This window comes from Dermochelys coriacea, chromosome 1 (genome assembly GCF_009764565.3).
Source record: "Dermochelys coriacea isolate rDerCor1 chromosome 1, rDerCor1.pri.v4, whole genome shotgun sequence".
In the NCBI taxonomy this organism is placed as follows: domain Eukaryota; kingdom Metazoa; phylum Chordata; order Testudines; family Dermochelyidae; genus Dermochelys; species Dermochelys coriacea.
The window spans coordinates 329032411-329045441 of record NC_050068.2 but is presented as its reverse complement, the minus strand read 5'-3'; the positions used below and the strand labels follow the sequence as shown (position 1 = coordinate 329045441).

At 54.7% G+C, this 13031-nt stretch overlaps 1 protein-coding gene across 5 annotated transcripts in view; it reads right to left on the bottom strand.

The window, feature by feature from the left end:
* FBXL13 (F-box and leucine rich repeat protein 13) overlaps positions 1-8079 on the bottom strand; it is a 156093-nt gene extending 148014 nt beyond the window's left edge. For 4 of the 5 annotated variants that reach the window (XM_038394385.2, XM_043497476.1, XM_043497470.1 and 1 more), the window contains exon 1: positions 7835-8072. Coding sequence is in view for 2 of the 5 variants with exons in the window: in XM_038394377.2 (XP_038250305.1) it covers positions 7835-7909 (75 nt within the window). In the remaining 3 variants the exon portion in view is untranslated. Of the gene's footprint in view, positions 1-7834 lie in introns of all 5 variants that reach the window. The other variant, XM_038394324.2, reaches the window with a different exon arrangement.
* Between the last annotated feature and the right edge of the window lie 4952 nt (positions 8080-13031).

Genomic DNA, 13031 nt, shown 5'->3' with positions numbered 1-13031 from the left:
TCACCTTAATACATTTTCCAAAAAGGACTTAAGGCTGTTCAAATACTCCCTCTGCTGGATTGAGCCAACAACAGTCTGCTAAACCTACTGCATTTTTCATAGATTTGGAGCTCTTTTATAGCTTTTCTTTTTACTTGAATGTGCACTCCTTTTCTTTCAATGGATCTTCTAGGCAAAGTATATGTACAAAAAATGTGACTAAAGAAAATGCAAAATATCTCACCAAAAATTTAGAGCTGGGAATTTTTTTAAAAACTGTACAAGAAATGGTGTCTTACGGCCTGATCCTGCAACCTTTACTCATGTGAGTATTCCTTAATGATGATAATGCCCAACACAGATGTGAGAAAAACTGGGCCTAAACAGTACAAAGGTTGGCTGGTTCTCGTTAATTTCCCCAGGGTTCCAAGTAATTCAGGGGAGATCCATTACTTAGACTCGAGAAAGAAATAAGACTCGAGATATTAATAAAGTTTATAAATTAGTAAAGTTTACCTAACATTCAACAACTCAAATGAAAGCAGAGTCACACATCATAAAACAGCTACCTCTCACTTAACATAACATTACCTAGCTAACAACAAAACAATCCAAAAGAATTCAAATTATCAAATTAAAATCAAGACAATGTCAAATAATCGGGCTAATTCTTATATGAACTCTATCTATTCAATAACCTAGAAAGGTGCCCATCTGTTGTTTAACTTACAGTTACACAAATTAAAGGTCTTTATTAATACCATCTAAACCTACTTTTTGTACACAGGGAAAAAGCCAGGAAAGAACAGCTGTTTTGCGCACGGCAAACCTGGGAGGGAGGGGAGAAAAGCGGAGCGGCAGCAGTGTGCTCAGGGGAGCGGGCGGAGGCAAAGCAGAGGCAAGCTGGGGCGGCGCTGGAATGCCGTCCCTAGAAATGTATCGCCCCAAGTACCTGCTTGTTTTGCTGGTGCCTAGAGCCGGCCCTGCCCGTAGTGTAGACAAGCCCCCACATTCAAGCCATTAACATTTAGACTACAATTCCAACGGTCAGTTAACCAAGGCCTCTTTTTTAAACTTCAGTTATTGTGTGGTGGATGATACTTTCCTTCACCCAAAATATACTCACACAACACATATTACCAATACAACTAATAATAGACCCTTTACAATGACCTTATCTTAGGTAACAATTAATTTGTGCTTTTTTAGGATTACAACATTTGTTTTTAACATCTTGAAATAGTATAACACTCATTCATCTTTAAAGCTGTTTGTGTAGGAACAGAGGAACCATTTCTCTAGGCTCCGTTTCCATGTGTTCAGTAATTGTTCAAAAATTGCATACACACACTTATTCACTCATTTACATTTCTTAAACAGAATATTATTAATCAGCCAGGTCATCATCTGAACTGATAAAAAAAAAAAAAGATTTTATACTTATGACCAGGTAGTTTGCTTGCAAACTCTTCAGCTCTAACCGTCTTCCAGATCATTGGGAAGACTAGTACTACCAGAGGTGAAAGTAAGCTGGTACGCCCCGGTGCGGCGTACCAGTAAGAGCTGGTGTGCCAAACCAGGACCGGCTTTCTGAGAGCAATTTAAAGCCCTGGGGTAGCGGTGGCGGGGCTGCGGCAGGGATTTAAAGGGCCCCGGAGCTCCAGCTGCTGCTACCCCCCCACCCGGGGCCCTTTAAATCCCGGCCTGAGCCCTGCTGCCCAAGCCCTGGGGTAGGGATGGGGGGGCTCTGGCGGGGATTTAAAGAGCCCCGGAGCTCCGGCTGCCGCTACTGCCCCGGGGCCCTTTAAATCCCCGCAGGAGCCCTGCTCCCCAAGCCAGAGCCCCATGCCCTTTAAAGCTCTGCCAGAGCCCAGAGCCCCGGGGTAGTGGGGCAGCCGGGAGCCCCCAGGGCTCCTCAGTGATTTAAAAGGCCCGGGGCTCCGCTGCGGTAGCGGCAGTTGGAGCCCTGGGCCCTTTAAATTGCCCCCAAGTCCCGGGGCTCCCAACCGCCCCTGCAGCTGGTAGCTCGGGGGTGATTTAAAGGGCCCCGGGCTTCCAGCCGCCACTACCACAGCTGGAGTCCTGGCCCTTTAAATCAAGATTTAAAGGGCCCGGGGATTTGAGGTCATGCCCCCTGCTCAGGACTCCGGCATACTGGTAAGTCCTCTTACTTTCACCCCTGAGTACTACAGACAGAGAAATAATGAGTGAGGGTTTTGCTAATGCTGAGGGAAATTTCTAAGGCACAAAAAACTAGTGCCTAGGGTGACCAGACAGCAAATGTGAAAAATCCGGACGGGGGTGGGGGGGGTAATAGGAGCCTATATAAGAAAAAGACCCAAAAATTGGGACTGTCCCTATAAAATCGGGACATCTGGTCACCTTACTAGTGCCTAACTCCCATTTACTTTCCATGGGAATTAGAGGGCCTAATTTCCATTTTAGCCTTTGAAAATCTCTCTCTGCTAGCAGGTTCTGGCCAATAGGATACAAACTGTGTGCTTGTCTAGCCGGACAAGTCTTTTGTTCTTCCTTCTTGAAGGTAATGGATCTCAGCGTTCTGGAATTTCAGTCTGTCCTTCAGATATCAGGTAGTTCAAAAGCAATGTTAACAGTTGCATGTCTCCATCATTCCACCCCATGGCATCATTTGACACAGTTCTAATGAGATTTGAATTCAGTAATAGTCCCAAACATCATGAGCATTCTAGAATTAATACTTGCCATCTGGGGACCGTGTTAGTGACGCCTATTTTCAAAATTATAGTCTTGTGATAGTTGATGTTCTACTTGAAGCCCCAGCTGCTGGAATCAAGAGATCAAAACCCGAGATTCTAATGCATGTTTCTAGCCCTCAGGGCTACAGAGAAAAGCTTGAAAATGTGAACCAATTGTACCCTAAAATGTGTATGTTTAAGAAACCAAGGGTATCATCAAATATAGCAGTTATATTAGGTCACTTCATACAACCTGCCTCAGAAAAATCCTCCGTACCTTTTGGCCCAGAACAATCTCAAACCAAGATCTATTGACACAGTGCAGCCAAGGGGATCTGAGCACCATCATTACCAGGAGGCGCTGGAAATGGATCGGTCACATGCTTCGGATGGAAACTGATTCCATTACCAGAGTAGCAATAAGATGGAAACCTGAAGGCAAGCGAAAACGAGGCCGCCTGAAAACAAAATGGCGAAGAGCTGTGGAAGCCAAGCTGAAAAACCTGGAGCACAGCTGGGGAACCATTGACAGACGTGCCAGAAACAGAGAAGAGTGGAGGAGCTTCATCACTGCCCTAAATGCCAGAGGTGTAACAGGAACATGATGATGGTGATGCCAAAGTTAGCAGGCTAGGGGAGTAGCTGCTCTACAGTTATTCTGATTGCTCAAAACCTCTTTACTAAAGTTTCCATGGCAATCTTGGCTACAAGTTTGGTCTGTTTGAAGTAGATTATGAAAACCCAGAAAAAGTGTCTCTGACTTTTATCATACATGGTGTTTTTATTTTGTTTCTATTAACGAAATTGAAATATGGCTTCTGCATAGTTTCAAATGATTTTCATAGGGAAGAAACTAACCAAAATAAAAAGGGTAGGAGAGAATCAGGTAACAATGCTAAAGCTAAAATTATATATTCATTTGATTATCCTTACAACATTCAAGATTTCAGATAAGTTTTCTCTCCCCTGCAATTCTTAGCACTATTATATGCAATTTCATTCACTATCACTAGTGATGGTGTCCCTAGCCTCTCTTTGCCAGAAGCTGGGAATGAGCAACAGGGGATGGATCACTTGATGATTACCTGTTCTGTTCTTTCTCCCTGGGGCACCTGGCATTGGCCACTGTTGGAAGACAAAAAGAAAAGCAGTACTTGTGGCACCTTAGAGACTAACAGATTTATTAGAGCATAAGCTTTCGTGAGCTACAGCTCACTTCATCGGATGCATCTGGTGGAAAATACAGTGGGAAGATTTATATACACACACAGAGAACATGAAACAATGGGTTTTATCATACACACTGTAAGGAGAGTGATCACTGAAGATGAGCCATCACCAGCAGCAGGAGGGGGAAAGGAGGAAAATTTTTCATGGTGACAAGCAAGGTAGGCCATTTCCAGCAGTTAACTGGATCACTCTCCTTACAGTGTGCATGACAAAACCCATTGCTTCATGTGTGTGTATATAAATCTCCCCACTGCATCCCCCACCAAATGCACCCGACGAAGCGAGCTGCAGCCCACGAAAGCCCACTCTCAAACAAATTTGTTAGTCTCTAAGGTGCCACAAGTACTCCCCTTCTTTTTGCGAATACAGACTAACACGGCTGCTACTCTGAAACTTGATTTTACCAGCGTCAGTGGGGGATAAAGCCCAGAGTCTGAGCTATTCTGACTGTAGCCAGCAGAGGACAGCAGATCCCCCTGCCTCCTCATGACCACAGGAAAACTGGCAAGAAGATTTTGAATGGCCTAGATTTCCAGCAGTTAACAAGAATATCTGAGGAACAGTGGGGGGTGGGGTGGGGGGAGAAATAACATGGGGAAATAGTTTTACCTTGTGTAATGACTCATCCATTCCCAGTATCTATTCAAGCCTAAGTTAATTGTATGCAGTTTGCAAATTAATTCCAATTCAGCAGTCTCTCCTTGGAGTCTGTTTTTGAAGCTTTTTTGTTGAAGGATAGCCACTCTGAGGTCTGTAATCGAGTGACCAGAGAGATTGAAGTGTTCTCCAACTGTTTTTTGAATGTTATAATTCTTGATGTCTGATTTGTGTCCATTCATTCTTTTACGTAGAGACTGTCCAGTTTGACCAATGTACATGGCAGAGGGGCATTGCTGGTACATGATGGCATATATCACATTGGTAGATGCGCAGGTGAACGAGCCTCTGATAGTGTGGCTGATGTGATTAGGCCCTATGATGGTGTCCCCTGAATAGATATGTGGACAGAGTTGGCAACGGGCTTTGTTGCAAGGATAGGTTCCTGGGTTAGTGGTTCTGTTGTGTGGTGTGTGGTTGCTGGTATTTGCTTCAGATTGGAGGGCTGTCTGTAAGCAAGGACTGGCCTGTCTCCCAAGATCTGTGAAAGTGATGGGTCGTCCTTCAGGATAGGTTATAGATCCTTGATAATGCGTTGGAGAGGTTTTAGTTGGGGGCTGAAGGTGATGGCTAGTGGCGTTCTGTTATTTTCTTTGTTGGGCCTGTCCTGTAGTAGGTGACTTCTGGGTACTCTTCTGGCTCTGTCAATCTGTTTCTTCACTTCAGCAGGTGGGTATTGTAGTTGTAGGAATGCATGATAGAGATCTTGTAGGTGTTTGTCTCTGTCTGAGGGGTTGGAGCAAATGCGGTTATATCGTAGAGTTTGGCTGTAGACAATGGATCATGTGGTATGATCTGGATGAAAGCTAGAGGCATGAAGGTAGGAATAGCGGTCAGTAGGTTTCCGATATAGGGTGGTGTTTATGTGACCATCGCTTATTAGCACCGTAGTGTCCAGGAAGTGGATCTCTTGTGTGGACTGGTCCAGGCTGAGGTTGATGGTGGGATGGAAATTGTTGAAATCATGGTGGAATTCCTCAAGGGCTTCTTTTTCATTTTTTTCATTACACAAAGTAAAACTATTTCCCCATGTTATTTCTCCCCCCCACCCCATCCCCCCACTGTTCCTCAGATATTCTTGTTAACTGCTGGAAATAGCCTACTTTGCTTGTTACCATGAAAGGTTTTCCTCCTCCTCTCCTCCCCCCCGCCGCTGCTGGTGATGGCTTATCTTAAGTGATCACTCTCCTTACAGTGTGTCTGATAAACCCATTGTTTCATGTTCTCTGTGTGTGTATATCAATCTCTCCTCTGTTTTTTCCACCAAATGCATCCGATGAAGTGAGCTGTAGCTCACGAAAGCTTATGCTCTAATAAATGTGTTAGTCTCTAGGGTGCCACAAGTACTCCTTTTGTTTGAAGTTTGTTACTTTAATGCAGTGGTTCTCAACCAGGGGTTTGGGGCCCCCTGGCGGCCATGAGCAGGTTTCCTGGGGTCCGCCGAGAAGGGTCAGTGGTAGACTCACTGGGGCCCAGGGCAGAAAACTGAAGTCCGATAGTGCAGGGATGAAGCCTGGGGCATAGGTGCGACTCTGTGGGTGCTCCAGGGCTGGAGCACCTACAGGGAAAAATTAGTGGGTGCTCTGCACTCACCGGGAGCTAAGCTCCCTGCCCCGCCTCATCTCCTCCTTGGCCTCCTCCCCTGAGCATGCCACGTACCTGCTCCTCTGCCTACCTCCCAGTGCTTGCCGCCCCCAAACAGCTGTAGCAAGCTCCGGGAGGGAGGGGGGAGAAGCGGGAACGTAGTGCCCTCGGGGGAGGAGGTGGGGAAGAGGTGGGGCCAGAGCGGGGATTTAGGGAATCAGTCAGAATAAGAGCAGGGAAGAGGCAGAGTTGGGGCGGGGACTTTGGGGAAGGAGTTGGAATGGGGGCTGTGCCGGGGGCAGAGGCGGGGTCAAGCACACACCGGCGCCAGGAGAAGTCGGCACCTATGGCCCGGGGCCCTGAACCCTGCCACCCAGGGCTCAAGCCAAAGCATGGACTTTGTGGGGCCCCCTGTGGCGTGGAGCCTCAGGCAATTGCCCTGCTTGCTACCCCCCAATGCTGGCTGACCCTAGATTTTATATGCAGAAAAACAGTTGTGGCAGTGGTGGGCTGTGGGATTTTTATAGCATGTTGGCAGAGGGAAAAAGATTGAGAACCCCTGCTTTAGTGGAAGGAGCAGAAATGCTTATGGCTTTCCATGAACGCAGACACAGGACAACAAGAGGCCACATATACCCTCCAGTATTGGAGAGATTTGGAGTATTTTTCTGTATTGGACAGAAAAACAAGTTAGTCAAATGCAAGGCCCAGTCCACACAGATTTTGGAGTGGTATAAGAATTGCTGTTCAGGGTATGTCAGGGATCTGCAACCTTTGGCACGTGGCCCTGCAGAGGAAGCCCGCAGCCCCAGGCTGTTTACTTCCCGCCTCTGCAGGTTCGGCCCATCGCGGCTCCCACTGGCCACGGTTCACCACTCCAGGCCAACGGGGGAGGCGGGAAACGGCGGTCAGCACATCCCTCGGCCTGCGCTGCTTCCCGCAGCCCCCATCGGCCTGGAGCGGCGAACCGGGGCCAGTGGGAGCCGCGATCGGCCGAACCTGCGGACGCAGCAGGTAATCAAACCAGGCCTGCCCGCCGGGGGGCTTACCCTGGCGGGCCAAGTCGGCCAATTCCAGGGGTATGTTTTTCAACCAGAGTAGTTATAATGGGACAAGGCCTAAGGTGGATGTAATTACAAGTTAGCACCCTCCAGCCCCACTGAAGCCAATGGGTGAATCCCAGGCCCCCTGGTGAACAGCCAAGTTCCCACCCCAGTGATTTCAGAGGGCCCACAATGGTAGCCTGGGTGAGCTGAAGTGGGCCAGCCCCGCTCAGGCCGGCGTTCGTGGCGGGACGTCCCTGCTCCAGGGCCGGCGATTTCACCTTCTCCCGCGGCACCTGCAAGCGGCAGACTCCGGCAGGCGGCGCCGTGGTCTCGGCCACAGCCTGTGACCGACTCTGGGCGCCGCTGCAGGCCCAGGCGCTGCGAACCCGGGCTCAGCCCCACGCGGCTGTCGGCATCAGCGCCGCCATGGGCCCGGCCGCACGCGGGCCTGGCCCCCCCCATCACATTTCGCCAACAGCGCTGCAAACCCCAGCGCCCGTTGGCGGGGCGGGGCGCGGCAGGGCCGGAAGGCAATGGAGGGGCAGCTCCGTCCTCCCCAGCTCGGCCTGGAGCTGGAACCCCGAGCTCCGCGCCGCCGTCTGCGCAGCGCGGCCCCGTTACCTCGGAGACATCGAGGAGCCTGTGGCGCTTGAAGTAGGCCCTGAGCGCGGGGTCGGCGTTGCGCAGGGAGGCCATGGTCGAGCCGGGCCCCTCCGGGCCCTCGCAGTCCGCGGCCTCTGACGGCTCAGGCAGCGGCGCTCCCGGTGGCCTAGCAACCCGCTCCACAGGCCAGCCCCTCGCCGCCCGCCCTCGTGGGGCGCCTCCGCGCAGAGTACGGCGGGGTCCCCCGGGGAGGGGCGCGGCGTGTCCCGCCCCGCACTCACCCCATCCCCACTCAGTACCCGCGCCCCGCTCACCCCCACCCCGACCCCGTTCGCGCCCTGCCCCTCCCGACGCTACACCCCATGACCCACACCACAGGTCCCACTCTGCCCATCCCAACTTTCTACCGCGCCCCATTCACCCATCCCAATTCCATCAATACGCGCTGCTCCGAGCCCGCCTCGCCCCTCCCAGCTCTATATCCCCCGCCCTGCCCACCCCACCCCATTCACCCATCCCAATTCCATCAATACGCGCTGCTCCGACCCCCCTCGCCCCTCCCAGCTCTATATCCCCCGCCCTGCCCACCCCACCCCATTCACCCATCCCAATTCCATCAATACGCGCTGCTCCGAGCCCCCCTCGCCCCTCCCAGCTCTATATCCCCTGCCCTACCCACCCCATTCATCCCCACCCCAACTCCATTCATTCCCGCACTCCCCCATCCCAATTCCATTCATACCTGCGGCTCCCAGCCCCCCTCACCCCTCCCAGCTCTATATCCCCTGCCCTACCCACCCCACCCCATTCACCCATCCCAATTCCATCAATACGCGCTGCTCCGAGCCCCCCTCACCCCTCCCAGCTCTATATCCCCCGCCCTGCCCACCCCACCCCATTCACCCATCCCAATTCCATCGATACGCGCTGCTCCGAGCCCCCCTCGCCCCTCCCAGCTCTATATCCCCCGCCCTGCCCACCCCATTCACCCATCCCAATTCCATCAATACGCGCTGCTCCGAGCCCCCCTCGCCCCTCCCAGCTCTATATCCCCCGCCCTGCCCACCCCACCCCATTCACCCATCCCAATTCCATCAATACGCGCTGCTCCGAGCCCCCCTCGCCCCTCCCAGCTCTATATCCCCCGCCCTGCCCACCCCACCCCATTCACCCATCCCAATTCCATCAATACGCGCTGCTCCGACCCCCCTCGCCCCTCCCAGCTCTATATCCCCCGCCCTGCCCACCCCATTCACCCATCCCAATTCCATTGATACGCGCTGCTCCGAGCCCCCCTCACCCCTCCCAGCTCTATATCCCCCGCCCTGCCCACCCCACCCCATTCACCCATCCCAATTCATCAATACGCGCTGCTCCGAGCCCCCCTCGCCCCTCCCAGCTCTATATCCCCCGCCCTGCCCACCCCACCCCATTCACCCATCCCAATTCCATCAATACGCGCTGCTCCGAGCCCCCCTCACCCCTCCCAGCTCTATATCCCCTGCCCTGCCCACCCCATTCATCCCCACCCCAACACCATTCATTCCCGCACTCCCCCATCCCAATTCCATTCGTACCTGCGGCTCCCAGCCCCCCTCACCCATCCAACTCTATTTCCCCTGCCTGCCCACTCCATTCATCCCCACCCCAACTCCATTCATTCCCGCACTCCCCCATCCCAATTCCATTCCTACCTGCGGCTCCCAGCCCCCCTCACCGCTCCCAGCTCTATATCCCCTGCCCTGCCCACCCCACCCCATTCACCCATCCCAACTCCATTCATTCCCGCACTCCCCCATCCCAATTCCATTTGTACCTGCGGCTCCCAGCCCCCCTCACCGCTCCCAGCTCTACATCTCCTGCCCTGCCCACCCCACCCCACCCCATTCACCCATCCCAATTCCATTAATACGCACTGCTCCGAGCCCCCCTCACCCCTCCCAGCTCTATATCCCCTACCCTGCCCACCCCATTCATCCCATCCCAACTCCATTCATTCCCGCACTCCCGCATCCCAATTCCATTCGTACCTGCGGCTCCCAGCCCCGCTCACCCCTCCCAGCTCTATATCCCCTGCCCTGCCCACCCCATTCATCCCCACCCCAACTCCATTCATTCCCGCACTCCCCCATCCCAATTCCATTCGTACCTGCGGATCCCAGCCCCCCTCACCCCTCCCAGCTCTATATCCCCTGCCCTGCCCATCCCACCCCATTCACCCATCCCAATTCCATCAATACGCGCTGATCCGAGCCCCCCTCACCCCTCCCAGCTCTATATCCCCTGCCCTGCCCACCCCATTCATCCCCACCCCAACTCCATTCATTCCCGCACTCCCCCATCCCAATTCCATTCGTACCTGCGGCTCCCAGCCCCCCTCACCGCTCCCAGCTCTATATCCCCTGCCCTACCCACCCCACCCCATTCACCCATCCCAATTCCATCAATACGCGCTGCTCCGAGCCCCCCTCACCCCTCCCAGCTCTATATCCCCTGCCCTGCCCACCCCATTCATCCCCATCCCAACTCCATTCATTCCCGCACTCCCCCATCCCAATTCCATTCGTACCTGCGGCTCCCAGCCCCCCTCACCCATCCAACTCAATATCCCCTCCCCTGCCCACCCCACCCCATTCACCCATCCCAATTCCATCAATACGCGCTGCTCCGAGCCCCCCTCACCCCTCCCAGCTCTATATCCCCCGCCCTGCCCACCCCACCCCATTCACCCATCCCAATTCCATCGATACGCGCTGCTCCGAGCCCCCCTCACCCCTCCCAGCTCTATATCCCCTGCCCTGCCCACCCCATTCATCCCCATCCCAACTCCATTCATTCCCGCACTCCCCCATCCCAATTCCATTCGTACCTGCGGCTCCCAGCCCCCCTCACCGCTCCCAGCTCTATATCCCCTGCCCTGCCCACCCCACCCCACCCCATTCACCCATCCCAATTCCATCAATACGCGCTGCTCCGAGCCCCCTCACCCCTGCCAGCTCTATATCCCCTGCCCTCCCCACCCCATTCACCCATCCCAATTCCATTGATACGCGCTGCTCCAAGCCCCCCTCACCCATCCAACTCTATATCCCCTGCCCACCCCACCCCATTCATCCCCACCCCACTCCATTCATTCCCGCACTCCCCATCCCAATTCCATTCGTACCTGCGTCTCCCAGCCCCCCTCACCGCTCCCAGCTCTATATCCCCTGCACTGCCCACCCCACCCCATTCACCCATCCCAATTCCATCAATACGCGCTGCTCCGAGCCCCCCTCACCCCTCCCAGCTCTATATCCCCTGCCCTGCCCACCCCATTCATCCCCACCCCAACTCCATTCATTCCCGCACTCCCCCATCCCAATTCCATTCGTACCTGCGGCTCCCAGCCCCCTCACCCCTCCCAGCTCTATATCCCCTGCCCTGCCCACCCCACCCCATTCACCCATCACAATTCCACTAATACGCGCTGCTCCGAGCCCCCCTCGCCCCTCCCAGCTCTATATCCCCCCGCCCTGCCCACCCCACCCCATTCACCCATCCCAATTCCATCATACGCGCTGCTCCGAGCCCCCCTCACCCCTCCCAGCTCTATATCCCCTGCCCTACCCACCCCATTCATCCCCATCCCAACTCCATTCATTCCCGCACTCCCCCATCCCAATTCCATTCGTACCTGCGGATCCCAGCCCCCCTCACCGCTCCCAGCTCTATATCCCCTGCCCTACCCACCCCACCCCATTCACCCATCCCAATTCCATCAATACGCGCTGCTCCGAGCCCCCCTCACCCCTGCCAGCTCTATATCCCCTGCCCTGCCCACCCCATTCATCCCCATCCCAACTCCATTCATTCCCGCACTCCCCCATCCCAATTCCATTCGTACCTGCGGATCCCAGCCCCCCTCACCCTCCCAGCTCTATATCCCCTGCCCTGCCCATCCCACCCCATTCACCCATCCCAATTCCATCAATGCGCGCTGCTCCGAGCCCCCCTCACCCATCCAACTCTATATCCCCTGCCCTGCCCACCGCATTCATCCCCACCCCAACACCATTCATTCCCACACTCCCCCATCCCAATTCCATTCGTACCTGCGGATCCCAGCCCCCCTCACCCCTCCAACTCAATATCCCCTGCCCTGCCCATCCCACCCCATTCACCCATCCCAATTCCATGAATACGCGCTGATCCGAGCCCCCCTCACCCCTCCCAGCTCTATATCCCCTGCCCTGCCCACCCAATTCATCCCCACCCCAACTCCATTCATTCCCGCACTCCCCCATCCCATTCCATTCGTACCTGCGGATCCCAGCCCCCCTCACCCTCCCAGCTCTATATCCCCTGCCCTGCCCATCCCACCCCATTCACCCATCCCAATTCCATCAATACGCGCTGCTCCGAGCCCCCCTCGCCCCTCCCAGATCTATATCCCCCGCCCTGCCCACCCCCACCCCATTCACCCATCCCAATTCCATCAATACGCGCTGCTCCGAGCCCCCCTCGCCCCTCCCAGCTCTATATCCCCTGCCCTGCCCACCCCATTCATCCCCATCCCAACTTCATTCATTCCCGCACTCCCCCATCCCAATTCCATTCGTACCTGCGGATCCCAGCCCCCCTCACCCTCCCAGCTCTATATCCCCTGCCCTGCCCATCCCCACCCCATTCACCCATCCCAATTCCATCAATAACTCGCATCGCCCGAGCCCCCCTCGCCCCTCCCAGCTCTATATCCCCCGCCTGCCCACCGACCCACCCCATTCACGTCCATCCCAATTCATCAATACGCGCTGCTCCGAGCCCCCCTCACCCCTCCCACCTATATCCCCCCCCTGGCCCACCCCACCCCATACACCCCATCCCATTCCATCAATACGCGCTGCTCCGAGCCCCCTCACCCCTCCCAGCTCTATATCCCCTGCCCTGCCCACCCCTTCATCCCCATCCCAACTCCATTCATTCCCGCACTCCCCCATCCCAATTCCATTCGTACCTGCGGCTCCCAGCCCCCCTCACCATCGAACTCTATATCCCCTGCCCTACCCACCCCACCCCATTCACCCATCACAATTCCACTAATACGCGCTGCTCCGAGCCCCCCTCACCCATCCAACCCTATATCCCCTGCCCTGCCCACCCCACCCCATTCACCCATCCCAACTCCATTCATTCCCGCACTCCCCCATCCCAATTCCATTCGTACCTGCGGATA